This window comes from Accipiter gentilis, chromosome 30 (genome assembly GCF_929443795.1).
Source record: "Accipiter gentilis chromosome 30, bAccGen1.1, whole genome shotgun sequence".
NCBI lineage: Eukaryota > Metazoa > Chordata > Aves > Accipitriformes > Accipitridae > Astur > Astur gentilis.
In genome coordinates, this window is record NC_064909.1 from 4,038,590 (window position 1) to 4,065,221 (window position 26,632).

The 26,632-nt window shown below is 40.3% G+C and overlaps 1 protein-coding gene across 6 annotated transcripts in view; it reads right to left on the bottom strand.

The window, feature by feature from the left end:
* Positions 1-26,632, bottom strand: part of TTC7A (tetratricopeptide repeat domain 7A) — a 182,317-nt gene that overhangs the window by 146,202 nt on the left and 9,483 nt on the right. For all 6 annotated transcript variants that reach the window (XM_049833714.1, XM_049833713.1, XM_049833712.1 and 3 more), the window contains 5 exons: positions 12,784-12,914; positions 10,978-11,099; positions 4,927-5,005; positions 1,473-1,630; positions 971-1,034 (listed from right to left, as the gene is read on the bottom strand). In XM_049833714.1, coding sequence (XP_049689671.1) covers positions 971-1,034; positions 1,473-1,630; positions 4,927-5,005; positions 10,978-11,099; positions 12,784-12,914 — 554 coding nt within the window. The remainder of the gene's footprint in view (positions 1-970; positions 1,035-1,472; positions 1,631-4,926; positions 5,006-10,977; positions 11,100-12,783; positions 12,915-26,632) is intronic.

Consider the following 26,632-nt stretch of genomic DNA (forward strand, 5'->3'; position numbering starts at 1 on the left):
GTTCCACCTCTTGAATTTTTCCCCAAATTTTAAAAGCAAACAATGTTAAATTGCCATGTTCTGAAGAAGTTTGCAGAAAAGGGGAAGGACTTGAGCCAGAAGAATCAGACAAATTAAAACTGAAGGAAGCAGAAACTAAAACAAAGTTTCTACAGTATATCTTTTCAACTTGTCTGAAAGCTCTTTAAAAGTTCCTAAGAGGGTCATTGGTGCTCTAAGGTTTTCAAATCTCACTGTAGGCTACAAGTGACCACCCAGTATTTAAAGCAATGTAACTTTCCTTACATATTTTCTATATGGTTGCGTCTTCTCAGAAGATGAAAATGATCAAAGGTTACCATGCAGTTTTCCATGCAGTTTTTCTCCACCTTCTTCTGTTCCTCTTAAAGGGATTCTTTTTAAGCAACTCATGTTATAAATAGAAGAAATCTGATTATTTCACTGTAGTTCATTATGGATGTTTCTGCATGTGACAAAACTCCCTCTATCATCAGCATCAGAAACTGACAAAGATCATTCAGGACTGAAACAGCTAAAATATTATCCCCGCAGACTAAGGAATGTAATCAAGATATTGTATCCTGCAAATGCCAAACAACAGGTACCACCATCATGCCTGGCTTTAGGTGAGGCTCCCTTCCTCTCATTCTTGATCCATAAATCCACACAGATGTTTTGAATGGAACCATCTGTCTACTGACAATGTATCTGGATGTCAGAACCTGCATAAAGCTACGGTGAATGCAGTCACTTCCTCTTCTTGACAATTCCCAAACCCCTTCACTGACGGTCCATTTAATAAAAGCAGTGTCACTAATATAGGAATAAATAGCATTTCCTGTTCAGCAGTGAATCCTTGCTTCTCTTTATCTAAGGAAGATTCTGTACATAAAACCAACCAGAAGACTTGAGAAGGAAACACTAGATATTCCTTTGTGCTGTTAGTATTACAAGCTCATTTTTGGCTTACCATGGATTCACTGATTAAGAGGAGAAGAAGAGCCTCTTCTACGTTGTCTTGAGGGCAGTATGCACTGAAAGACAGAACACATTTTTTCTGAGGAAGGTCGAGAGTTATCCTGTCAGCTTCCTTCTCATTTCACAAGAGGAGCAGTAACTTGAAACATCTCATATATAATTTATTTGCTAGACAATACCTTCTTCTGCAGGTTCACACAATTAAAAGCTCTGCAATATATCCTAGATGAGCTATACTGAACCATAAAGAGATTATTTCCATTTCATAGCAAAAGACAGCTATTTGGTTGGATTTTTTGCCTTCCTGGAGAAAAAAAAAAATCAAACACTCAAGGTTTAATGTTTTATTTTTCTAGCAGGCCTTTTGATGGGAAGTTAAAAACAAGAGCACACAATACTACTACATGAATCAGTGACATAATTAGCAGTACTGAAGAATGTTCAAACACTATCCTTCCTCCTGCCAATAAACTTAAATAAAAAAGAATGCTTACTTCTCTTCTGTGTACAGCTCAGGCCTCCGACAAAGATTGCTAACATAAGACTGATCTTCCTTGTTCATGAACTCAGGAAGCAGATCAGATAAAGGGCTCCAGTAACAGTCTTCACTGAGGGAATGGAGAAGTACTTGGGCTAGCTGTTTGGCTGCAGTCTAGAGATCAATGAGCAGTACAGAAAAAAGACATATCAGTGAAGCCTTGTCCAACACAAAAGATTCAACCTTCCCCATGTTCCACCTTGGGAAGGAGATGTACCAACAACGTGACAGTACCACTTTGCAGAAAGTTAAGAGTAGCTAAAACGGCTGCTAAAAAGTTTACAGCACTGGCAGCTTCTGCCCTCCTCTGAAAAGGCCAGCCTTCTGCATTTACATGGTCTTGTTGCAATGCTGTAAGAAAAAAGTATCAAAAAGGCCTGACAGCAAGGGATGCTTTGGTGAATGAAGACAACTGACTGCCATACAGACCGCTGAGATAATCTCACAAATGTTACTATATTAGAGTATGATGGCACTTCCTGCATTCTCAGCCTCAGAATTTTGTATGGAAGTCTCAGCCCAGAGGCTACTTCTATATTAGGTTTAAAAGATCAACCCTTTATCTGTTAGTATCACTCTTCCTGCAGACTTTTATAGCTCCATCTCAATACTGCTGCTCTTTTTTTGTTGCAATAATGGAGGGAGGGAAGAAGAGGGTTAGGAACTTTATATTGAGACAGCAACATCATATGCACTTTTTTGACCATCAAGTGGCCAAGGATCCTTAAATACTTGCTTTCTGGTTCATACACATAGCTGGCAAGCTGGGCCCAAAAGGGGGCAAGTTAACTTGACTTTGCAAAACTATTTTTGGCATTTATCCTTGTTTCCCACCCAACAAATCTCTAATTTTTTGCACGGTAAATAGATGAATGTGCAAACAAGCACAGAGACATCAAAATGGGTGGTATCTTCTGTGAATTCTAAGCAGCACAGCACTCTAAGCTGTAAAGTAAATACTGCACAGAACAGAGGCACGCTGAAACTTCAGCCCTTCTGTCCTCATACTTGTAAATATTATTTTGGAACTTTTCTGACTACTGCATATGTATTTTATATGCAGTTTACACACTTTGGGATGTGTTACGAGGCCACCAAGAGTCATTTTGTTTTAAACACAAGGACAGGTATGATTAATAAACTGAAGCATTACTCCGCTTGATGTATGACAACTATAGGACCAAATAAGTCACACTGAGGTTAAAGTTCCTGTTATCAGATTCAGAAAAATTACTTCTTTTGATGCTAGGTTCTTCATTTTCATCCACCTCACCACACATGAATTCACTAAATTAAGTCTAAAATGCAACCACAGTAGGGTGCACTGATTCTTAAACACCAGAAAGAGAGGTTTCATACTTGTACCTAGCAAATGGCAAAGTGATCTGATTGTATGATGGTGCCTCAAAGAAATATGGTCACATACAACTTCCTGGAAACCCCAAGACCGTCCATGCACTCCTACTGACAAGTTACAGAAAGCCTTCTGTTTCTAACTAGGCTTTTCTATGCTTTTTATAGCAAGTAACCATGAGCAAAACAGCCTAGGGCCCTGCAACATTAGCCAGTATCATTTTATCATCTCAGTGTGTAATTATTTAGTCAGTTTTACCCTGAGGAGCCCACTCTCCTATATTTTTTCCTACAGTTTTAGAAAGGAGGGAACAATAATATGCCAGCAACAAAGAACTCTACTGGTTCACATGGAAGTAGGATTATAGTTTGTGATAAGCCTTTCAAAAGGCAAGCACCAAATACTCTTAGTGTCTTAGATTTTAACATACAGTACAGTAGCTGTGTAAATTAGCTTCACTCTTGTTTTGAATAAGACCAAACAAACCAGAACAGGCCAAGACTCTGATTTATGTTATTACTGCCTTTGGCTAAAAAAAGCATCATTATGCTTGAAGAACACTGTGAAAACAAATCATGTGTTTCATTTAATGCCTGAAAAACTTGTTTAATTACGCACATTCCTCTCTTTGCCCTCTTGACAACTCTTTAAAAATAAGTAAGGAAATGCAAGTGCAACTTTCAGTAAAATGGAAATCCCAGGAAAAACTATTGGATGAACACCTTCAGATTTCCCCTTAGGGACAAATCCCCCAGGGGTGTTGTACAGCTCTCCCCAGTTGCACAGGGACAGGAACATTTGAGTGCCACGTTCTGTCATGGTATAGGAACAACAGATGGTTAGACTCATTTCAGCAAAATGATAAAACAGGCAAGCAAGAAAAATCACTTGAACCTTGATCTCAATCCGGAAAAGAATGCAACCACCTGAGTGTGACAATTATTTAAGTCACCTCTTCTAATTCCCTGCACAAACTTCCACATGGATCTGTATTCTCCATTAGGCACATAAGGTGATCCCAAGGCAACAAGAAGATTCATTTCCAGAACAAAGTTCCAAAATACACACGTGAGGAACCTAGGTAAAAAAGCACCCAGGATACCCCTTCTGCTCGCAGTTTCATTTTAGCTCTGTATTTGCATGTGAGCTACACACACAATCAGTCCATCCATTGGAACCTGGCACTCTCCATCTCCAAAATACTATGCAAACCCAGGACTACCTCCCTTGCCGAATTTCTCTGGAATTACACAAAACACAAAGCTGAACCAAGCACAAAACAAGTTTAGACATACGAATGACAATGCTGTTAGGGATGCAAAGTTTTCATTCATGTTCTCAAGACTGCTATTCTCCATGCTGTTGACCTTGTCACCTCCTGAGTAACTTCAGGACAAGATCTCTTAAAGGGGAGACAGGGAAGAACCAGTTAAAGGTCTAAGAAGTTAAACAGGCATATAAATAACTTTTTCCATGATTTCTTTACCAGAGGCACTCAGGATAACAGGATGCAGAATGCCAACACCACCAACAAAAAAAAATTAAAAATTAAAATCACTCTGTACTGCATTGAAGGGAGTTTTACAGGAAGAACACTGAAGTACTTGAGTCTAAAAAAAGCATTGCTTGTTGCAAGAGACAGAAGTACTTAATGCTTCTACATGCAAATGCAAAAAGGTGTGCATGCACACACTGAAAAGCAAAAAAGAAAACAAGACATTATCACCTGAGGACAGCACTGCCTAACTAAATATATCCCAATTTCTATCATGGCTAGAAAACACACTGGAAAATAACCCCAAAAGTAACCCATGTGCCCAGGTCTGAAGGCTCAGAGGTTTCAACTGGGCAGGTCTTTGAATTAAGTGCTTCACTTGACATATCACTTCCAAAAGTAAAAAAAAAAAAAAATAAAAAAGAAAAGGAAGAAAACAAAAAAGCAGCAATCAATCAAGTGAGGACAAATACATTTTTGTCCTGCAGTGGTTAATAAACAGAGAGAATTCCTGCATAGCAGAGTAAGTACCCCACCCTTCCCATCTCCCATTCCCCGTACCATTTTGAAGGTCTGAGTAGATTTTGTTTCCACAGTCCGTAGTACTTCTCGCAGACTCCTCATTCCTTTCACAATATTTCTATGGGGAAGGCAAGAAAAAAAAAAACAACGCACGTCATAAAAAACCCAAAAAACTAGCACATTGGAGACAAAATATTTTTATGATGCACCAAAGCTTGGCAACAAACTTGACATTCAAACAAACCCATGAAACAATCACTAACACTGAGCGTGCAGTAACGAGACAAGTCACTCTGAGGCACAGATAGGACAATGACACTGAGCGAGGCAGTGACTGACTGTAGCATGCCTACTCCAGATGGCTTCCTAGAAGATCACATTCACATTTGACGAACAGAGGGGACATTTGGAAGCCTTTCATAGCTTGTATTCATAAAGCAGTTGCTTCTTCTTAAAAGCATCCACATCTCTTCATAGACACAGACTGTACTTGTTTGAGTTATATTGAGCTCACACGATGCTTTTAAATGATGATTCCTTTTAAGTGGCGCTTAAATGCCTTGTGTCTGATGGTCCAGACACATGAGGACATTACAGTGGTTTAAACAGTTTATTATCAGCCAGATAAGTTGCAGTAACTGTCTGCAAGCACAGCTTAACCTGCAATAAAAAAGGGTTAGGAAACAAAGAAACAAACAAAAACCCCACATTACTCTGCATAAACCATGAGCAATTAAAGCAGACTAGTTGCCAAATGGTATCTTAATTGTGTGTCTGAGCACTAGAGAGATGCAGAGAGGGAAGGTTAAACACTGGACATACTAGTTAACACACTTGGAGCCTATACACTCTTCCAGACTAAGGACATGGCCCTACCACCACAGTAATTATAAAATGGTTCAGCTCACTTTCATTGCCAGGTGGAAGCTACCCAAAGAAATACAAGGAAAGGTGCAATGCTGTACTGAAATGAAGACAACCAGATAAGCAATTGTAGTGGTACATTAACTACCACTTCAGTTTATTCCAGGAGAATTTTCTGTGCAAATGAAACCTGAATTTCATAGAGGGGAAGGAAAAAAAAAAAAAAAAAAAGCAGCACCATACACCATAACAACTTTTTCTGTCAATCTGATTAAATTTTGAAGGTAAGCAGTATAGACTGCGCTTGTGCCCACTTTCATGCCCTGCAAACCTTCTTGCACCCCAGAATCAATGAAAATAAAAGAAAGTAAGGGGGGGGGGGAGGGGCGCACATATAAAATGTGATGTTTACCGTGAATATTGGCTACATAAAATGCCACCCTAAAGCTTATGGTCACCAAGTCACAGAGTTCAAATGCATGTGGCCTTACTTCTAATCAATACACATCTCAAAATTTTAAACTTTGAGGTAATCTGTAGATTACCTCATTGGGGGTAATTTACAGACAAGCAAAAAAGTAAGGCAAGAGCAAAAACACTGGAGACTTGCCCCTGTAGAAGAAGTCAGATACTGTCTTTCTTTACGATGCCATGGCATCGTAAGTGAACATCAGATCATGTAAGTGAGTTGGAAGAGTCCATGGGTGCCTGTTGCACTGCTAAGATGCCAGAGAAAGAAATGAGGAAGAACAGGAAGGGAAAAGCACATGGTCATTAAACTGCCTTAGTTTTAGGCACAAAAGTGGCAAGAGAGGCATTTAAAAACACATGACAAAATGCAGTTTAGAATTCAATTATAGCTAATCTAATAAAGAGGAACACAGAAAATCATGGCCACAAACTGTGACAAAGACCACCTTCAGTCCAGTCAGTCCAGCTTGGCATGAAAATCTGTTTTGTTTGTACAAATACCCTGTTAATACAGGGTAATTATTTACCGGTCCATGAAGCAGTCATATCACATTTATGTCATATTGTTTGGTTAACACTACACAAAATTTTAAAATACAAGAAAATAAAGAAATACACTGTTTTCTATGCAAATTGCTGGGAAAAATATTGATAAATGAACCAGAGTGGACCAGGGGTCCTTGCACAGAGATCTGTAAAGACAGTCCTCCAACAACATGAGCACCAGAAGATCATGTTCTTATCCCCACTCATTAACTGTTAAAACAGTTAACCGCTAACAGATGAAAGAGACCATCTTGAGATGACTACATGGCAGTTTGCGGAGCCACCTCTCCAGGCAAAAGAGATACCCGAAGCACACAAACAGCAGCAACACCATTGCCTCTGCCCAGCTCCTTTTGCATCTTTGCATCACGCCCAGGTTTCTAAAAATTCATACGCTCTCCTTAAAACAGCTGTTCAAGCATATGCACAAAACACACCTGAAGAAGCAAGCCTCAGATTCCTATGAATGAAGATATAAGACAAGTAACTACAACAAAGCACATTAGAGTTTCCTAGTGGCAGCCTGTCTAACACAAGTGGGGTGCTCAAAAAAACCTAATACAAAACAAAGGTTAGCACTTATCTAGATCCATCCAGTGGGCAGTAAGACTCATTCCCAAATTACCAGCTGCAGTGTCCTGGTGTCCTGGATAAGATGCTAGATTGTGAGGACTGAAGAGGACATAAATGACAAGAAAGCCCACATAAATTCCCCAGAGGAGACAAATAGTCCAGCAGAGACTGTCCTGCCTGCCTTTGTATATTAGATTCTACTGCAAAACAGCACATACATGAACTTACTCTTTCAAAGTGCCCTTGCAACAGAAGCCTACAAAATTTGAAAAAGGGAGCTGAGCACCCCAGAAAACTGCCAGGAGACTGACAGGAGAAGGGAAGGGAGAGAATTGTGTAAGCTTTCCCTATCAGCCATTTTCATCAGGGTTTTCCAGAGTAATTTAGGTCCTAACTTGACGGATCATGAGGAAATCTGATTTCTAGTAAGTGCTGAATATTTATTTTTCAGAAATTCATTTTCTTCAAAAGTGTTCCATCTAGAGCTTCCAAAACCAACCACATCCTCTATAAAGCTCTGAGTTCTTGTCTTGCCTGAGAAACTCCACACATACTGCAAGTGCCATTAAGAGAGCAGCATACGTATAACCATTACTTCATACAGGTGAAGCCTGTTTGCCCTAAGAAAATATTAACAGCACCTTGACCAAAGCCCCCATAACAGTATAAAGCAGTAATAACTGTTCGATACTTTGAAAGGAAAGGCAGTAAGAAATTAACCTAATCTTCACACATCCACATGAAAAAAAGAAAAAAACAAACAAAACCCAGTGCAGATGTTAACATGAAAGACAACTGGTTGCCTCCTACAGTATGACAGCATCTGCCTGCCTATATTCTGCAACCACAGCATCAACATTGCTCACTGGAATTAAAAAAGAAAGTTTTCTTGGGATGCAGCAGGGCAAACAACTGCAGGAAACACATCCTCAGCAACACAGTATTTTTAAGTAAACATCTTATTACAAGCACCTGGGACTTCCACAGCTCCAAGACTTGCTGGTCCTTACAGCTGGCAGCTCAACATCTGAAAGGGAGACCAGACCTTTGTTTTGTACTGGTGCCTTCTTTCCACTGCATGAGAAAAGGGCAACCCTGACCACGCTCCAAGAGGAGCATGCCTGTGCCTGCTAGCAGGAACAAAAGCATAACACCACCACTCTTATCCTTCAGCTATTCTGCCTGGTGAGACAAAAATAAAACACTTGCTATTTCTTCTGTACACATGTGCCACTGGGGAAGGACAACCCCCTGCCAGCCTGAGCATTCATCATCCAAGGCTTATTTCCTACCTGAACACGCTGGAAGCAATAAGGAGAACAAAAGTGTTTCTTTGAGTTGTTCAATATCAGGTGGAGGAATTTATTATACACATGAAGCATCCTAAAAAACTTCTTCCCACTTCCCTCCTCTTTCCTTAATACATTCCAATGCCGCTTATGCCCTCTCGTGGCAGAAACCACACATTAATACTTGCTGAGGGCACATAGACAAGCTGCGGGGTCCCAGCGGGCTCCTTTCCCCCCTCACCGGACCTTTCACTTCCCTGGCTGTTGTTTCTTACTTGCACTGGAGGAGGTGAAGAGCATGTGGATCCCGTCCCAGCCACAGGAGCTCCATCGCACCGACTAGGATGCTCTTTCATCAGGAGACAGCTACAGGGAACATTTTGCTGCTATTGCAGCAATTCAGCTTATAATCAATGCACTGCTTAATTCACACATGTACTTTGATTCCAAATTGTTTTCCTGTAGGGTTTTGGGGTGGTTGGGTTTTTTGGGGGGTGGGGGGGTTGTACGGATTTTTGGTGTTGTGGTTTGGTTTTTTGTTGGTGGGTTGGGGGGGGAGGGGGGTGGTGTTTCTTTTTTTTTTTTTTTTTAAGGCTGTCATTAAAATAACATGGGAAGGGAGCAAGCAGGGCCGACAGTAATACCTAAACCAAACCACTGGATACATTGAACTGATGAAGACTGAACTTAAAACATTGCTGAATAAAATGAACATGACTGAGTCTGATATTCCAAAGGTGCCTAGAAGACATCAGTGCCATATGTTCTAAATGAGATTTTATTTTATTAGATAGTTAATGAGCTTACTGGCAAGACCTGAGCTTTTTGCTTGCCATGAGAATGGCAAAAGGCTAGGAAAGCACACACTGTGCCCATGGCTGGTCAACAATCCACTTACCTGGGAAAACCATTTACCTGTTGCCTACTGCCAGAGTGATACTGAGACTTATCACTCCATGCTTTCTTAACATATAAACTTATATTCACCTGACTAAAGGGGTCATTTCACAACATTTGGGCTGTGTGTATTTGTAAGCCTAGGGGTTAAACAAGGTTTACCTGAAGGCACCTCTCATGGATATGCTTACGAGTACAGGTTCACTGTACATGCAGGCTTTTAATGAAAGAATGCAGAACACAGAAGCTACTCAAAGTTGCATTTAAAGTCATTCTTGGGGTATAAAAAACTAGCAAAAAAGCCCTAAATAAGAAGCAACGCCCCTTCCAACAGAGTCAAAAAATGCTATCAATTTTCTACAGAAGAATTTAAACTGATTTTTGCTGGGATTTTTTTTTCTAATTTTCTTCCTTTCAATCTCCCCTCATTTTTTGCTTTCTTCTCCATTTTATTGAGCAGGAAAAGGTGGAGGAGTGAAGAAAATGAGAGAAAATATCTTTGACTGGGGGTGAAGGTAAAAAACCCAGCCAAAATGAAATACGTTCAAAGATGGTTTGCTTAAAAAAAGGTTATAAAACTTTGACCAGCAATATTACACGGAGCAGTGAGAAATCAGTATCTGATTCCTTAAGAAAAAATAGGATAATATAGTGCAAGAGCAGGACTAGGGAATGATGGATTCTTAAAAGTACAGTTTACACATGATGAAAAGACACTCTACCTACATGGCAATCTCTCCATCAGCTAAAACAGAGTTGATCATGTTTTGAAGACATGGCCTGGTTTAGGGAACAGAGTGCCCTCACCAATTGCCTTTGGAAGTGGGCATTAACAATGTCTCTTTTATTGTTCTTGAAAAGGTTTTCCTCAGGTGAAATTCACTGTAGGCTTGCAGATACCAACTCCTCTTGCCCTTCCAAGGTTCACTGGGAGCTGTATTTCAGAGGCATAATAAATACCCTGGAGCAGCACTGTTCCCACATGCATTCTCTCTAGTAAAAACACACAGATTTGGGGTATTGATTGAGACATTTAAGACCTTAAATAAACAAACAAACAAATAAATGAAAGAAACTACCCTTAAGACTTCGATGAGCTCTAAACCAGGCCCTGTGGCTGAACATTTTAAAAGCACACAGCAGTGTAAATTCCACTCTCTCTTTACAGTCAAACTCCCCTCATCTCCACTGGGAACAGAGCTGAGTCAAGACAACAAAATTGTTCTACTCCACCCTACTTGTGGGTCTGGGAAAAGGAGGCTTAGGACTCTTAAGAGAGACAAAGAGACACAAATAGGAGGGAAGGAAGGACACTCCCACCAGGAGGGGACTTGAGGTGAGCCAACAGCAAAAAGTCAGAACAGAACATATACAAAGAAATAAGCCTTCATCTGTTCTGAGACAAAACATGCAACATTATCTATTTTTATTAACATCTGCATCCACCTACCCCTTCTTTAAATGAGTCACGTAGGCACTCTGTAGAGCTGCTTCCAGGAAGTAGGAAAGTTCAAACTCAGAGTAAGTCACGTTGCTGCCCTTGATACTCCTTGAATGTGTGTTGTTTAAGGTCTGTGAGGGGAGTAAAGAAATATCTGGGATTACAGACAACTGCTTGAACTAGCCAGTTCCTCGTGAGCCAGAGACATCTCCAACAATAAAATGTTAGCTTCAGCCATCAGATTTCTCCTCAGACTACCTGAACACTTACCTTCATTAGGTATTCAAAACCCCCTCAAAGTCAACTTTAAAATAAACTATACAGTGACTTCCATGAAATATTCTGCATCCAATATGAGTTTTGAAACACCATCCCTTATTACTTTCCAACCTTTAATAAAATAAGTAGAAAGCTACACATTAATACCCAGGGCTTCAGAAGTACTACTCCAACCACAGAGATCCAGTGTCTTGCCCAGAAATATTAATGCAATGTTTGAGTAAGTATGTCTAGCTTAACATAACATAGATATTTATTAAGAGTTAGTAAGCTATCAGGAGTCCTGATGAAAAAATCTTGACATTTCCTCTGTTTCTCCTATGAAACCCTTCTTGCTTTTGCTTCCTTACTGGTAACAAACAGCTTTCACTGCTGAAAATTGCCCTGTGTGGACTCCAAAGCAGGGTTTTAAATCCAGGACTGGAGAAGGCCTAAGGACTTTTAGTACATCTATCAGTAATCCTGCATCCTTGTCTCTATGTCCAGAAGATGAATGAATTACTGTTCAAACTCTTTTGCCTTCTTTGCAGACATAAGCTGTTAGCAAAAACATTTACAGTACCCAGTACTGGCAGGAACTCGTCCTTCCACAATGGAAGGACAGTACTTAATTTTAAATAAAAAAGCCATTCAGTTTTTTCCTACAAAGAAACAGACCAGACAACTTGTTAGCTGGCTTTCTTCATTAATTTTGATATGTACCAAGCTCATTTTTTCTTGTTTTAATGCAATTAAAAACAAAACCTGGAACAGAAACACACCTTTGCTGCTGAGAAGAGCAGAAATAGCTGGTGAGAAGGTCAAAAGCTGTTAAGTTACAGAAAAACATGTACTGCCACGAGTGCTGCTGGTGTCAAGCATAATGTGTGGCAAAGGAAGGGCATGGAAGCACATGGTGTGCCCTGTTAAACTCAGCTAGGCAAAGTTACAGAGACTACTAAGCATGTGCCCAGCAAATCAGTGGCACGTATTACAGCTCAGTGGAGGGCTCGCAGTACTCATCTTGCTCGGCATCCTAGCCAACCACTGACTAAGCAGTTACTTGCTAACTAATGATCTAGGTTCCTCCAGTTTCACTCAGAGAAGGTGAAGCACTGGCAATTAAATTGCTACGGCTGACCCAGAAAACGTTGCTTTCAGCTCGTTAGGGATCTCAATATCCACTACTGTGTATCATTTACACAGCAAATATGTAAAATGTCTTTAGTTTCTTCACGCTGGCACTTGCTATGCAAAGTTTGTAGTCCCTCTTTAGTAAGAGCTAAGCTTGAGATACCACCTGAGCATATCTGAAGTATTCAGTGCTTTACCACAGGCAAAACTGGTTTTCAGACCTCATTCTCAGAGGAAACAGGCAGAGACCAGATAAATTGCTGTTTTGCAACTGCTTATACTGAGACATCTCACTCCTTCCAACTTGTTCTCATACTCTTTATTGTCTATGATCACCTGGCATTTCCCCATCATTTTTGCTGTCAAAACCCTGGAAATTCCACCCAGGCCCCCAGGTAACACCCTGAGCACATTTCTTCTTACCTTTTCGAGGTCCTGCAAGTACACCTGGGCAATGACACACGCTGTCTCAAAACAAGCCATGACTTCCTCCTCTCTTTCACACAGTCGAGCACGTGAAGCAATTGAGTTGGTTGAGCGCTCCAGTGACAGACCTGCAAAATGGCAACACCTTTAACTGGAGCCCACCAACAGCAGCATGGCTGTATTATTCCTTCATTTACCATCTGACAGGAAAGTTTTTCCACAGGTGGGTTTCTCCCTTGTTTTAGTGACTTTCAGTAAAAGACCCCCAGAAAAATATAATTCCTATGCATGCAAGGCATTTTTGTCATGCTGCTCTAACCCACACTGCCATTGCATACTTCTACAGTGTCTTTCAAACACTTTATGAAGAAAGGACATACAATCCCTCTGGTAGGGATGAGCAAGCAGAGAAATTAAGGCCTATATTTCAAAGACGGCTATAGATTTTGGGTGCTTCAACACAAGTGCTGTTTCAGAAACACCTTGGCACTGGATTTGATAATTTCTAAGCATCCACTATTCCAAGTGAAGCTTTCAATAAGCAGCAGTTTTGAGGGGAAAAAGAAAAAAAACAAAACAAAACAAAGTTGGAAAATCTGAGGCCTCTCTTGGAAAATCTGAGTACATGCAAATTGCACAGACACACAACAAGCTCTTGGCAAGGCACAAGAGACTCTTAACCACAAGATCACCCTCTTTTCCAAAGAAAGGAAAAAACCCTGGGTTTTGTATTACTAAAACACTTTTCTTGTATCGTCATCCAACCCCACTTACAAACAAAGAGCATGTTAATTGAAGACCCACAGCTATTGTCCCTACATGAAAAACTTTTATCAGATCCTTGTCTGGCATCACACTATGACATCCTTTACATCTCTAAATCTATTTGGAGAGGCTACACATCCACACACCAATTTTACTCTGATCAGTGTAGGTTCTTATGACACACTGGATCTCTACAATACACCGCTGCTTGGAAACTCAGGTCTTTACACCAAATACAACTGCACTGGTGCCCCGTAGCCTAATATGGGCTGTAAAAAGTTCAGCACATGCTTCCCAATGAATTTTATATATAACAACACTCCCTAATACCAATGAAAAATGTGTACCATGTAACACAAAATCCTAGTGTTCCTGACCCAGATCCACAGAGGTGACAAAAGAAGAAAGAGTTCAGCTGTCTGGACAGCCTTTCCAAGGAAGCTATTCAGACTGCTGCAGCATACAGCAAAAGATTCTGCTCCACCTGAGGAGCCACCGTGTGTACCAGGAGCCACACTTTCCTGGGCCCCCGCAATCCTGGGAGGCCCAGCACTACAGCACAGCTCATTTCAGGAGTCTGACAACGAACTGCAGTGAGGCAGCAATGGGGAGCCAGGTTTTGCCATGATCAACAATGCATATGAACGCTCATGCTGGAGGAGCCTGAGGTTCCTAGGCAGTCTTAGCTTTGTTTACTACTCATGTTCAACATTCCTGTTTTGTTCCCTTGGTTACTCTGCTAGGAGTTTCCCTATCTCATGTCTTATATTTGAGCAAGACATGAACAGTTAGTTCAGTGCATTGAGAAGATGCCCCACTGGTGCAAGCTCGGGAGGTGGCTCCCTACTCCTTCTGCCTTCTCCCAAGCCAGAAGTGCATGGCATGTTCCCTAAAGGACCTGTATCTTGGAGAAACACACATTAGTACCTTTCACCTTTGAAAATTCTGACCAGAGTAGAGCAGGGGGAGTAGACTTACTTCAAACTGCCAGTGTGTAACTGTTTACTTCAAACTGCCAGGGATAACGATCATTTTGCTGCTTTTAACTAATGCCCATTTTGTATTCTCTTCCTTCTACTGACATACACATTGTACAGCATCCAACATATAACAGATTTTGTATTCTAGTCCATCTATGAAGTCTCTGGCTTTATATCATGGTTTGCTTTCCTATTATTTCAAAACTTCTATTTCCTAACCCTGTTCCTATGTAATGAAGGGGAAAAGAGGATGTTAACTCTCTATAAGTAAAAGAAAACATCCAGTGCTGAAGCTAGAACAATCAGCCTACAAATATTCTTCTTAGATCTGTCTCAGTTTTATCTACCTCTGAATTTCTAGTCATCCCCCTTACTTGAAAGTAAAATTTAAGAAGTGTTTCATTTCAGAGTCACCATCCCCTTAAGTGCAAAGTGGGGCTGAGGGCTCTGAAGGAAATCCAGTACAATCCACTGACATTCATACACATGCAGCATTTAATCAAACTGCAAGAGCCATCCTAGCACAGTCTGTATGGGGGTGGTTATCGTGGGAGATGTTACACAGAGACAACAGGCTGATAAAAAAACATTTACATACATGCTACAGCCCACTGCAAGGAGCCACCATCTCTAAGCTCTGTTGTGTGAGAGGAAAGCAAGCAGCCTTTGCCAGCACCAAGTACTGACAACAAACGTGCCCATCCATGCAGTCAGAAAAACAGAGCTGGGGTTGATCAGAGACAGGGGAACGAATTAACAACTCCAGAAAGGTTTCTTGCCACAGTAAGTACAGAGCAATATACACTGTATTAAAACAGATACTATGCTACATTGCACACATTTTTCTACTTCTAAAGGGCAAGAAGGAAAAATGACCCACATGATGCGACATTAGTCATGGTTCTTTCCGCTAATACCATATGCACTGACCTGATGTCATCAGAATATAAAATCTTCTACAGAATCTGAACAGGGCTATTCTTTCCTATCACAGAAATGCAATGAAAAGAAAAATTAGAGCAAACAAACTGCAAATCCAATAGACAAAGTGAAGAACAGAAGAATAACAACAAAAGTTCCCTGCTCTTGCAGTCACCAACTCAGTCCTCACAGTGTAAAGCCCCAACAATTACAGAATTGCTCAAGGTGCAGTTGGACAAGACTGTTTACAAGCCATCCAGTCCCGAGAGCACAAATTCCACTAACTCGTCTCCATCCCCCAGTTATCAACACAGAAAAAAATTTGCAGCACAACATACATTTTAAATTCAGCTCAGTTCCCAAGAAGTGTCAGAAGGCCACAAAAGCACATGCTACTTCCACACCAGATTTAGCAAGAGCAGTGTAGCTCTTTCTAAGACAGAATTAGCTTCTGATTAAAGCATAAAGCCATATGCTTTCTTGGTAGCTGGTTAAGGTAAAGGGACTTGGGTATTTTTCACAACCAGTCATGGTAAGATAATACCAACTTATAACTTATCTACGCTAAGATTTTTCTCATGTGAATTGGGTGCCCAAATTTAAATATATAAATACATATATACCATAAGAAAGTTGTATTCAGTGAAAATACAGATTTCTAATAGAGTATGGCCCAAGCTCAAGATTTAAAGAGAGACATGCTTCCAGATTTTCTTTTTTAAAAGAACAAACGCTTCCTACCCACTTCAGAGGCAGTAACTTTCTATGTATAGAAACACTGCTTTTCTTTCCTGCATAAAGATAAGGCTTCCATTTATCTCTAGTTCTCCCAAAGATTCATCTCTAGCTCTTGATCTCTCTATAATCTTTGCCCTTGTCCCCTTCTAAAGCTATTCTGCATTTATGTCGGGAAAAAACCAAACCCATAAGGTCTATAAGTGGCGTCACTGAACTGATTTCTTCCTAAAGCTGAAATGCACTGCTCCCATTTATGGAAACCTGAAAGGCGAGACTTTATGAGGGCTTATTTTCACTTTCATCTCACTCAGCCCTTGTCAAGGGAAGACATCATATCATGTAGCTCCCATGCTCAGAGGTGATGTTATTACCAGAACTGGAACATACATATGCACATGGACATACAGTAGCAGATTCTCAGCAACGTAAATATGAAAATTCATGCTGGAAGGGATCCCAAGAGGTCAATCACTGCTCAAAGCAGTGCCAGCTCAGGGCATTACCCAGCCTGGTCTTGAAAGCCTCAGTGCATAGATGGAGACTGCACAATTGCTAGGGAGAAGAGGAGGCTAAGGTGGCTTTCTTCTTTTCCTCCAGTTCATAAACAAGTTCATCAAACAGCAGCATTCCTCCTTCTGAGTAGGAGGACTATACCAATCTACTCACAGGTTCTTTTCATTTGCCTTTTTACACAGACTTCCAGCCTCCTGTATTTGGATGAATTTACACTACTGAGGAATGGTGGGTTCATGGTGCAAGAATTCAGGGTCAGCAGCAGCACACCACTTTTACCAACAGTGTTAGCCTTCAGTTGCTAAAACCCCATAGCCCAGGAGCATCAGAGCTACCTGGCAACCTAAGGAAGGATCAAAGAAACACAACACCACACAGAGCATGAAGCTTACCTCTTGTGTTGTGTCCTAGTGCTACACTTGTGTTGAACACAGCTATGGCAACTTGAAACAAAAGACAGCTTGGGGTGGAACTTGCACGCCTGCCAACTGCATCACCACCAGCCTGCAGAGCAAGGTTATAGAACGTATGCTCCTGGGCCACACATAAAGGCCATCCTGGCCAGAAGCCAGCGTGCTGCCAAGCTAAGTGCATGCAATAGTTCTACTCTACCTACAGGAAGGTAAGTAATTTGTCTTGAGGTAAGCCAGATGTGAACATATTGCATGGCAACTACTGCAGGGAAACTGGTTGTGTGCATGTTTTCACTCTGTGGCAAATGCCAGGTCATGCTGGGTAGCCGTCCCCAAGGGGAGGGTGCACTTCATTTCTAGCATGCAGCTTTCAGCCTAGTTCAGAAGCGTGGCTCTAGAAAATCAATTAGCATTGAAATAAGACTATTTTTAAGACTAGCTCTTCAAACATATACACATGCATGGTGACTAATCAAAGTTCAGCAGAATACTAAACAGTTTTCAAAGACAAAATTTAAAAGCACAACCAAACCATTTTAGAGATGGCATTACGACCAGCCTGTCCTGCCTGCTAAGGTTTGAACTTAAGAGCACAGCACTCAATCAAACTCTTATATTACAGTGTCTTGGAAAGCAAAACAGCCTGAACCTTAACAAGCCAAAGCAGCAGTTGGGATTAGGTTGACATAGGCAAGACTCAGCACTATGCATTATTTCTGCCACTATTCACAGCAGTTCAAATAATTCACATCATGCGTCTCGACACTCATCTCCCCAGCAATTAAGCTATGATTTTTCAGGATTTATTTGCAATGCAAATAGATAAAGAGCAGGAAGAAAGGCCTAGAAGCCCTTGGTTTTGAACAAATTCATTCATACATACTGCAACTCATGAAAGGTGGGTGGAGGAGAGAAGTTTTGTTTTGCAAGAAAGCTGCACAAACTTCTTTCACCATTGCTTCCTATCATACAGAATTATTGTACATGCATAGCAATCCATTATAATCTTGAGGTATTTTTCATGTAAGTCTCAAAGGCGGAAAGGCAGAAAATTCCAGTAACCCTAAATAAAGTTATCTGAAGACCTTTTAGTCCATAAGCTGGGAAAGAAGGCTGAAAATTTAAGTACCCTGTGCAAGGCTGCTTAGTTGCATCAAAACAGAACTCAAGACCCCTACTCCCAGCCTTCCCACTAAATGCAATAAATCAATACTAACAATGTTACTCCCAACTATTTTGAAATTAAGAACTCTATCTGGTTAGCCTTGTAATTACACCTAAAGCTGGCTGTTAAAACTAGAACAGCTTTTTGATTGAGTGGCTGTGAAGCCAGAAGGGATCAAGCACTCCCCTGAAATGCAACCTCAGTCACCTACCCCTGATCAATGCCATGTAGGCTCTCCATCACACTGCATATATTACTGCCTAGCAGAAATCATCAGCCTTAATCCAAAGATGCTTATTTTTCTGAGCATATCAAGACCTGCCGCCTATCAGCTGGCTGCTCTTAAGCTTCATGGCAGACCTGTGAACCTTAGCTTTAACCTGTCATAGTGGTCTCCAAATTTTTTTGATCACCCACCCCTATGAATAAAAAAAAATAAAATAATTATTGAGCATGCACACTCAACATACGTATATAATTATATACACACACTGCTTTACAATGTCTTTATTTTATATTTACGTGTTTATTTTTTAAAAAATACCTGCTAAGTAGCATGCTACTGACAGCCACCTATCATCACAGAAAAGGCCTGCAAATTCAGAACACTTAACTTTTTGTAAAAGCAAAAAGGCACAATTTGTCTAAGTTTGACAGCTCTTTTAAGCATTTTGCCATGAGACAACCAGTGAGCTTTGGTGTGGTACAAAAGATTTTCATGGCCACTCCCCATCTCATTTAAAAGTATTGTAAAGATTCTATTTAAAAGTCTTGTGTTTATAGTTAGCCCCATTGATGACATCCTACAGCACTTTATGCACTTCTGGGTCCTCGTTTGATGCCAATTATTTCTTAGTGTATTTCATTATTGAATCAGAATCTAGCAAACTCCTTAAGCTGAGACATCTTAGAAACATTTGTACTTTTGTGCAACTGTATAGCAAACCTCCCACACTGCGTAATTTATTCTAATACTTGTTTCTTCAAGTCTTTGGCAATGTCTTCTATGTGTCTTCCAAAAGAATGCATTTTAGTTTGTTGCCATATTGTTTTCTGTGTATTATTTCAGCCGGTTTGCCATGGCAGGAAGAACAAGTGTTTCCCTGATGGTATGTGGTTTTTCATCTTTTGCTCTCATGTATGAAACTTCAGAGGCTTCTAAAAATTTAAGTTTAATGAAATTTTTTGAAGTACTGAATTGAGTATCATTGGACCTTAAACATCACTGATGAGATCTGATTAGTCTGCCATTGCTTTTACCTGATGAAGAGCTCATGCTAGGAGTAGTGTTAGCTCTGCCATTTTCTTACTGTTCACTTGTGCTCATGCTATTAGTATTACCTGCAATCCACTTTGACTGAATCTTTAAACTACTTTTCTATTTCATGAGGGTTAGTTTAGTTAAAACTAGATAATATTATACATAAATCCACTTAACCAGGCACACGAGAACTGCAATACACTGGCAGTGAACAAAAAAGTAAGGGTGCCCCTGTGAGCCCCTCTGCTGTGTGGAACACCCACTCTTTTGCAAGACACTTCATGGGCTGTATGCGACACGGAACCCTCTGACATACATACTGAGGGAGGGCACCACTGTCAATCCAATACATTAGTAAAGCTTAATTTTAATTTTTTTTAAGAAAAAATAAATATAAATAAAAGTTCTAATATTTCTCTCCTGCACCCCAGTGGATCATCTTACACACCCCCTGAGACACACGCACCCCACTTTGGGGACCACTGTTATAAACATCTTAATTGTACTGGTACAAGAGGCCACCTCCATTCCATAACGTATCTGATAGCAGTTAAGGAGACATCTTTGCTGGAGTGATGCTCTGGGGCACAGCAAACTCTTACAGCCCCACATCTAAAGGACTTTGTCTACACCATCCACATCCATAAGCTTTCACGGCATGCTGCAAGAATTAATTTTTTTTCCCTGGTCTAAATACTACAGGCAGAAGCAGAAGAGAAAAAATGAAGAGTGGATGGGGCACAAAGGAGAGAGATGGTGCTGATAACCATGTATTTGGATCTATTCAGCTTGAGCTCATCTGCATCACAGCTCGGCAGCATCACCAGCAGCGATGCAGTCACAGTCACTGAACCAGACTACCCCACTTTCACGTGTACTTTGGGAGCAGGAGGAAGAAAAGAGGAAGGTAATTCTGATTTTAGTATTCTGATTCGTATCAAGAACTCAAGCCAATTCTATTTCAAATTTGTTAGAACCGTCATTGCCTGCGAGGACTAACAGGATTGTTGCCCTGTCACTTAAAAGATGGTCAAAGACATTCAGACTGTACTTAAGGGTATACCAGTACATGAAAATCTTCCCATAGCCACTGGACACATATCATGCTACACAACACAGCCCCAGCATGGGGACAGCATCATAGCCATCTAAAAGCTACCTCTAGCTTAGGCCATCTGAGAGTCCCTTTGTATGTTTTTTCTTTCAGTGAATATAAGTGTAGCATGTTGTCTCATGTTACCACACAAACATTGTGTGTTCCTTGTTCTGTCTCCTCAGAAAACCATGTGCAAATATTCTTGTATCTCCTGGCGCTGCTGACTCCACAGCTTTAGAGAACTAAATCATAGTGCAGAAGGTAGAGAAGTTTTTGTGCGTGTGTGCAACCAGCACCTGGAATTATGTGTGGAGAAGGGAGTGGAAGACTAACAAAACTTTACTATCACAGAAACCAAATCACAGTAACAAAAGGAATGAGAAGTTATTTTCTTTTTCCACTTTCCAAATTTCAGTTATTTACATGTAGCGGCCTGCAGCCTAACTCTCCTCAGAAGTCTAAAGTCACACCCATGCTGCATTTGTGCATAGCAGATTGTGCTAAATAAACTACTTCTAAAATGCAAACAGAATGAAAAGTAAACTATCCTATCCAACAGCAGAAAAGAGCTCATAGAGTGCAACAGCAAAGCCTAAGTGCACCAAGAATGCCAAGGCTGGGCTTGGCAACTCTTCCACATCCAAGCTGGAAAGCAGCAGCACCAACGCACACAATTCACCAACATGCAACAGCTTCAAAGTCATCACTGTCACAACTTGAGAGCAACTCCAAACTCTTAAATTTCTATTCTGAAAACCCAAATAAGACATACTAATACCAGGCCCTTTGTAGATGCTGATGTTTTGATAAAACTGGGGCTTTTGCCCATCAGCTACTCTGATGCCAACATCAATAAACAGCATGCTTCCTGTCAAGCTGTCAGAATTATGAAAACTAGCACTTCACAGTGTACACCAAGTACAGAATAAAGTCTCTCTCTCTCTCTCTGATGTGATTAACATTTAAAAGATGCAGCTTTTATGAAGCAAAAGTGAAAACAACTTCCGCCAACAAAATGCCTTACCCTCAGTTACTCAGTTCTTAATGTTACTTTGCATCATATACCCTTGTACCTGGGACTCAGTTTTTCTAATGGCCAGGCAAGAAAACAAGTTTATTATTTAGGCTCTGTTTAAAGGAACCCATCTCCCCACAGATCTCAATGCACAGAGAGATGAATCTCACCCCTTCTTAGTCATCAGAGAAGGATTCCAACAAAGCAATTTGTACCCTGCCCCTGACAGAGCCTTTATTTAAAAAAAAAAAAAAAAATAAAAATTTTTTTCTTCCACTGCAGTTCTACTTAGTCACAGCAGCAGCTGAAAATACTCACTGAGTATAATAAATACTATAAAAAATAGTATAAAAAAATAACCTCACTGAGTAGCTGCTAGCAAAAGAAACAGTAATTCAGGAATAGGAGACTACTGCAAGCCAATATATCATATCAAAAGCAACATATAGATTAACACAGCTGCATACTGCCAAGTGTCAATCATACTCATGAAGCCCATTATCACCCAAGAGCAACATACTTGTACGAAAAAAGTGTAAGCAAAGTTTTAGATAATTTTTCCCTCAACTGTTACCCAAGCCTATGCTTTTCTCTTCTTAACTTTGTGCCCAGTATAATTCTGGCTCTTCAGGATCAGCAAACTTTCCTAAAGACTACAAGGAAAGCTGGTGGTATCTTCAGGAAAGTCTTATCTGCCCTCCTAAACACTACAAGGAATTCAAGCACCTCAACCAGCATCATTGCTTCCAAGGTAGGAAGTTCCAGACAGTAGTGAATTGGGACCCCAGGGAAGTTGGCAAACTTTAAAATAACAACCCTCCTGGTTTAAACAGGATGATTAGAGTAAAGAAGATTTAAACTCTCAAGAAAAGCCTAAAGGAAGGATGCCATAAAGTCAACAGTGCCTAAACAACATCATAATCGACAATGAAACTAATGGGGAGAGGTAGGGAAAGAATTCAGGCTCTTAGGATTTTCCCTGCCCCTTACAACCTACTGCCCATTTCTGCTAAATGGGTACACTAAAGCATGTTGCCTCCATGTCAGTCAGTAGTAGCAAAGCAGGCAGGATGAAAACTCACCTTTTTATGGGAGAGTCGGTTGTGCTGGGAGGAGGGGAGGAAGAGCAGAGTTCCCTCTTTTTTTACCACTAGCAGATCTGGCTATTTTCCTTGTAGTCATGAGGATACTGAACAGTAATACAGAAATGGATCATCTTTATCTTGGCATGTGCAATTACAGCATGCTTTTACCTTCCCCCATTAGTGCCCAGAGAGGACATAAAGAACATTACTTATTTGAACATGGAAAAAATGCCATCAACTTTCCATTAATCCATTTCCTACACTTGTCTCAGTTGACAGGACAAGGTATGTCCATACATAGTAAGATACACACACACTATCTCTTTCTAGGTATTACATCAAAGTTTTTCTTGGAGAACTTCAAGAACTCTTAAAAATAAGCCTGTAGAAAAGTTCCCAAGCATAAGAGTATGCATAATCACAGGGAGGGTTTTTTCACATCCAAGAGGCAGAATAGCATTCCTAACACTCGTCTGCAAAAAGGATAACACACCCTGCAAAATGTTATGCCCTCTGAAATGAGGAGCAGTCTCAGCAAACGCACATGTAGCCTGCTATCAGGTTTGTATAACATGACCTGAATTAAAAGTGCTTCCTGAAAAAAAAAGTTAGAAGTGTAAATTAATTTTCAAAAGAAGATTACAAAAGTAATTACGACCCTGCAAAGCTATATATTGTTTCCAAACTCAGTTTATCTGTACTTGGAATTGTTCATACTACTGGCACTCAGAATCATTCCACACAGTCTGTATTCCAGTACACTCAACCGCTTTGGTATTGACATCTCACTTACCAACAACTAAGTGGACAAAAATCTCATCCCAGAGAAGCTAACTGGAAACTCTGCTTTCGAAAGGACTCTATTTAAAAGTAAGGCTGTCTAAGTTAAGCCCATAACACACAATAACCCATTAACATTATTTGAATGGAATATATCCTTGCACTATGGGATCAGTAGCATTCTGTAAAAAAAATTGAACTGGAGAAGTTAGTGGCTTAGGAACTGAAATAAGAGTTTGATGAAGTACTGAAATGAGTCTTTAAAATAGAGGTGCTTTCTTCCAGGGAGAAAAACAAAACAAAACAAAACAAAACAAAAAACCAAGAAAAAAAACCACCTTTCTTTCTCCCTTTCAGTTCTCTCCACTAATTTAGTTCAATGATCAGCTTTTCAAAGCTGATGAATCAATAAAGCTTTGACCAAATAAAACCAAACAGGAAAGCTTATTTTTCCCATTTTAATCTACAAATTAAAAAAAATACACACATGACAAGAAATTTACCAGTTTCAACACCTACCAAAAACATTGAGTTAAAACACTGTAGCAAATGAAATTCATTTGTTTAACTTAAAAGATTTTCTTAATCAAATTCTTTAAAGAGGAGGAAAAAGTAGATTTTTGCAATAAAGCTATCTTTAACTGTACATTTTATTCTAATTTCCAAATGCAGCTGAATACAAATCTCACCTAGGAAATTAATCATTCGCTAGAAAACCGTAATGACACACAGAAAATGAATGACACACAAGCAAATGTCAAAATTAAAGACTCCATTGAAGTGTGTGAACAGGTGGGTGATAATCCTCTGATTAGCCAGAATGAACAATTTTAATACCAGACTTATGTGTGCTGAATGCAAGCCTACATGTTTTAAGAGTTCTGCAAATCAACAAAATAAAAAATTAATTAAGCAGCACAAGCACAAAGGAAGTTTAAAATACATTATTCAAGTTTTGAGGCTTCAGTTGGTCAATCATGACTACAACCAAACAAGTAGTTTTCAAACCAGCCAAGCAAAAGGTCAGGTTTTCTGTTTATTATCTCTGTGGGATATCACCATTTTCCTTTTAGGACACCACCATAACCTCCAAACAACCACTTCCAGCATTACAAACCCATGACAAAGATTTCACATGGGGAGAAAGCAGAACAATATACTTCCAAGCAATACCGACCACATTATCGTTAAAGTTTTAAAAGATACAACCATAAGAGAAGAACAGGAAAACATGTAAGCTAAGCAATTTGTCCTAAAAATTAACAGAACCTAAACCAAACCAAAACCCCCTAAAAACCCACAATGAGCTGGACTGAACCCAGAACTCTGGATGCACACTCCAGGCTGTTTATCAAGGTCAGGAAAAACCCTTGCATGGTGGATTCAGGGTTTGGCTTTCAGCAATAGCATTCACAGCTCTTAGGAGGGTTCTAAAGACCAGTGGCTCAATCCAGCAGAATTTGTCTCATGATCTTACATTTGTTCAGAAGTGTCACACTACAGATCTTAAACAACTTTAATGACTTAAATGGGCTCAAGAACAAAATAAGAATTGCTCCAAGCCACTGAACTAACAGAGTCTCGTTTCCTTGTATGTGTCACTTATGGTTGGACTCGTTATACCAAAACGCAGACTACGATCAAGGCTTCTTACACAGACACAGTATCACCTTATTGTCTTCCACATGGATTTTTCTAGACCTAAAAAGGCCGACCTTACAATGCAGCCTTTTGATACAATGGATCCCTTTTCTAAAGTGTTAAAAAAAATTTTTAGAAACAAATTTACAAGGGATTCATTTCACCCATCTTTAGACACCCACGAACAAGTTAGTCCACAACCTTCTCTCACAGTTGCCAAAGAGGAGACTGTATTGTACAATACCATGCACTTCATCCATGTCATACACCATTTGAAGAGGTGATTAATCACCCCAGAACTGCCAAATTCTGACTGTATAGAGAGTTCAGACTGGAGCTGCACAAATTAAACCCATCCTGAGCTCAATATGGCCAATAATAACACAAAAATTACTGCAGGATGAACTGGGAGAAAAGGATAAAAAAAGAGGCAGTGGGACTATTAAAGCTTTAACTCACTAGAAAAACAGCTAGATACCATTTGCAATCCTATGTCACTGCTGCACAGATGTAGGTAGCTACCTGTCTTCAGACTACCCCACTCCAGGTGAAAGTAGTACAGTGCCTGGCCTGACAGCTGATCTGGTGAACACAGGGAGCTCCTCTGCACAGGGCTGCCTCACCTTGCTGCAGCTCTGATGCTACGCATCCTGACTGCAAGCCAAAAACCCTCATTACCATTCATTACAAAGATAGGAGCCACACGCCACATCAGCCCTGCCTGAGCTTTCACCACTCAGACTGGCAACAGCCTCCCTCAGTTAACACGGCTCTCTCAGCATGCTCTCACACAGCGCAGGAAAAAAGGCTGCGCAACAAACATTGCAACAACATAGGAGCCTTCCTACAAAGTCAGAATTTAGGTATGCTGAAACCCTGACTAGAACTATACTGTGCTTTGCAAAGGTTAGGTTGTGACCTACCCTACTACCAGGAATATTTATCCACTGGTAGCAGAGATCTCTGCAGGGTTTCTGCAGCAAGCACAGACAGAGGGAAAACAATGGGCGCTGGCAGTTACAAATGTTGTTCCAAAGTCTTTTTTATTTGCTTGTTTCAAATGGACAACACCAGGTAACAAAGCCACATGTCCCAAGTGAATCAGAAGCAAAATAAGAGATAGTTTGCTTAGTACTGTTTTATGCAACACTCAGAACCGCTTGCATCATTGTGAACTAAGCAGAGGTTTTCAGGAGGAATTAACTTCACAGAGGATGGGCAGGAAGGAGACAAGTACAGACCAACCACATATTAACTAACCATTGAGGTTAGTCATAGTGAAAAATCTAACTGTTATCAGAGCTCCACTCACAGTGTCCACATAACTTCTCTCCTCACAATGCAGGGAGTTAGAAACAGGACAAGAAGAAGCAGCCAGTTGAGAATCATAGAATCATTTAGGTTGGAAAAGACCTTCAAGATCATCAAGTCCAACCATCATCCATGCCCACTAAACATGTTCTGGAGTACCCC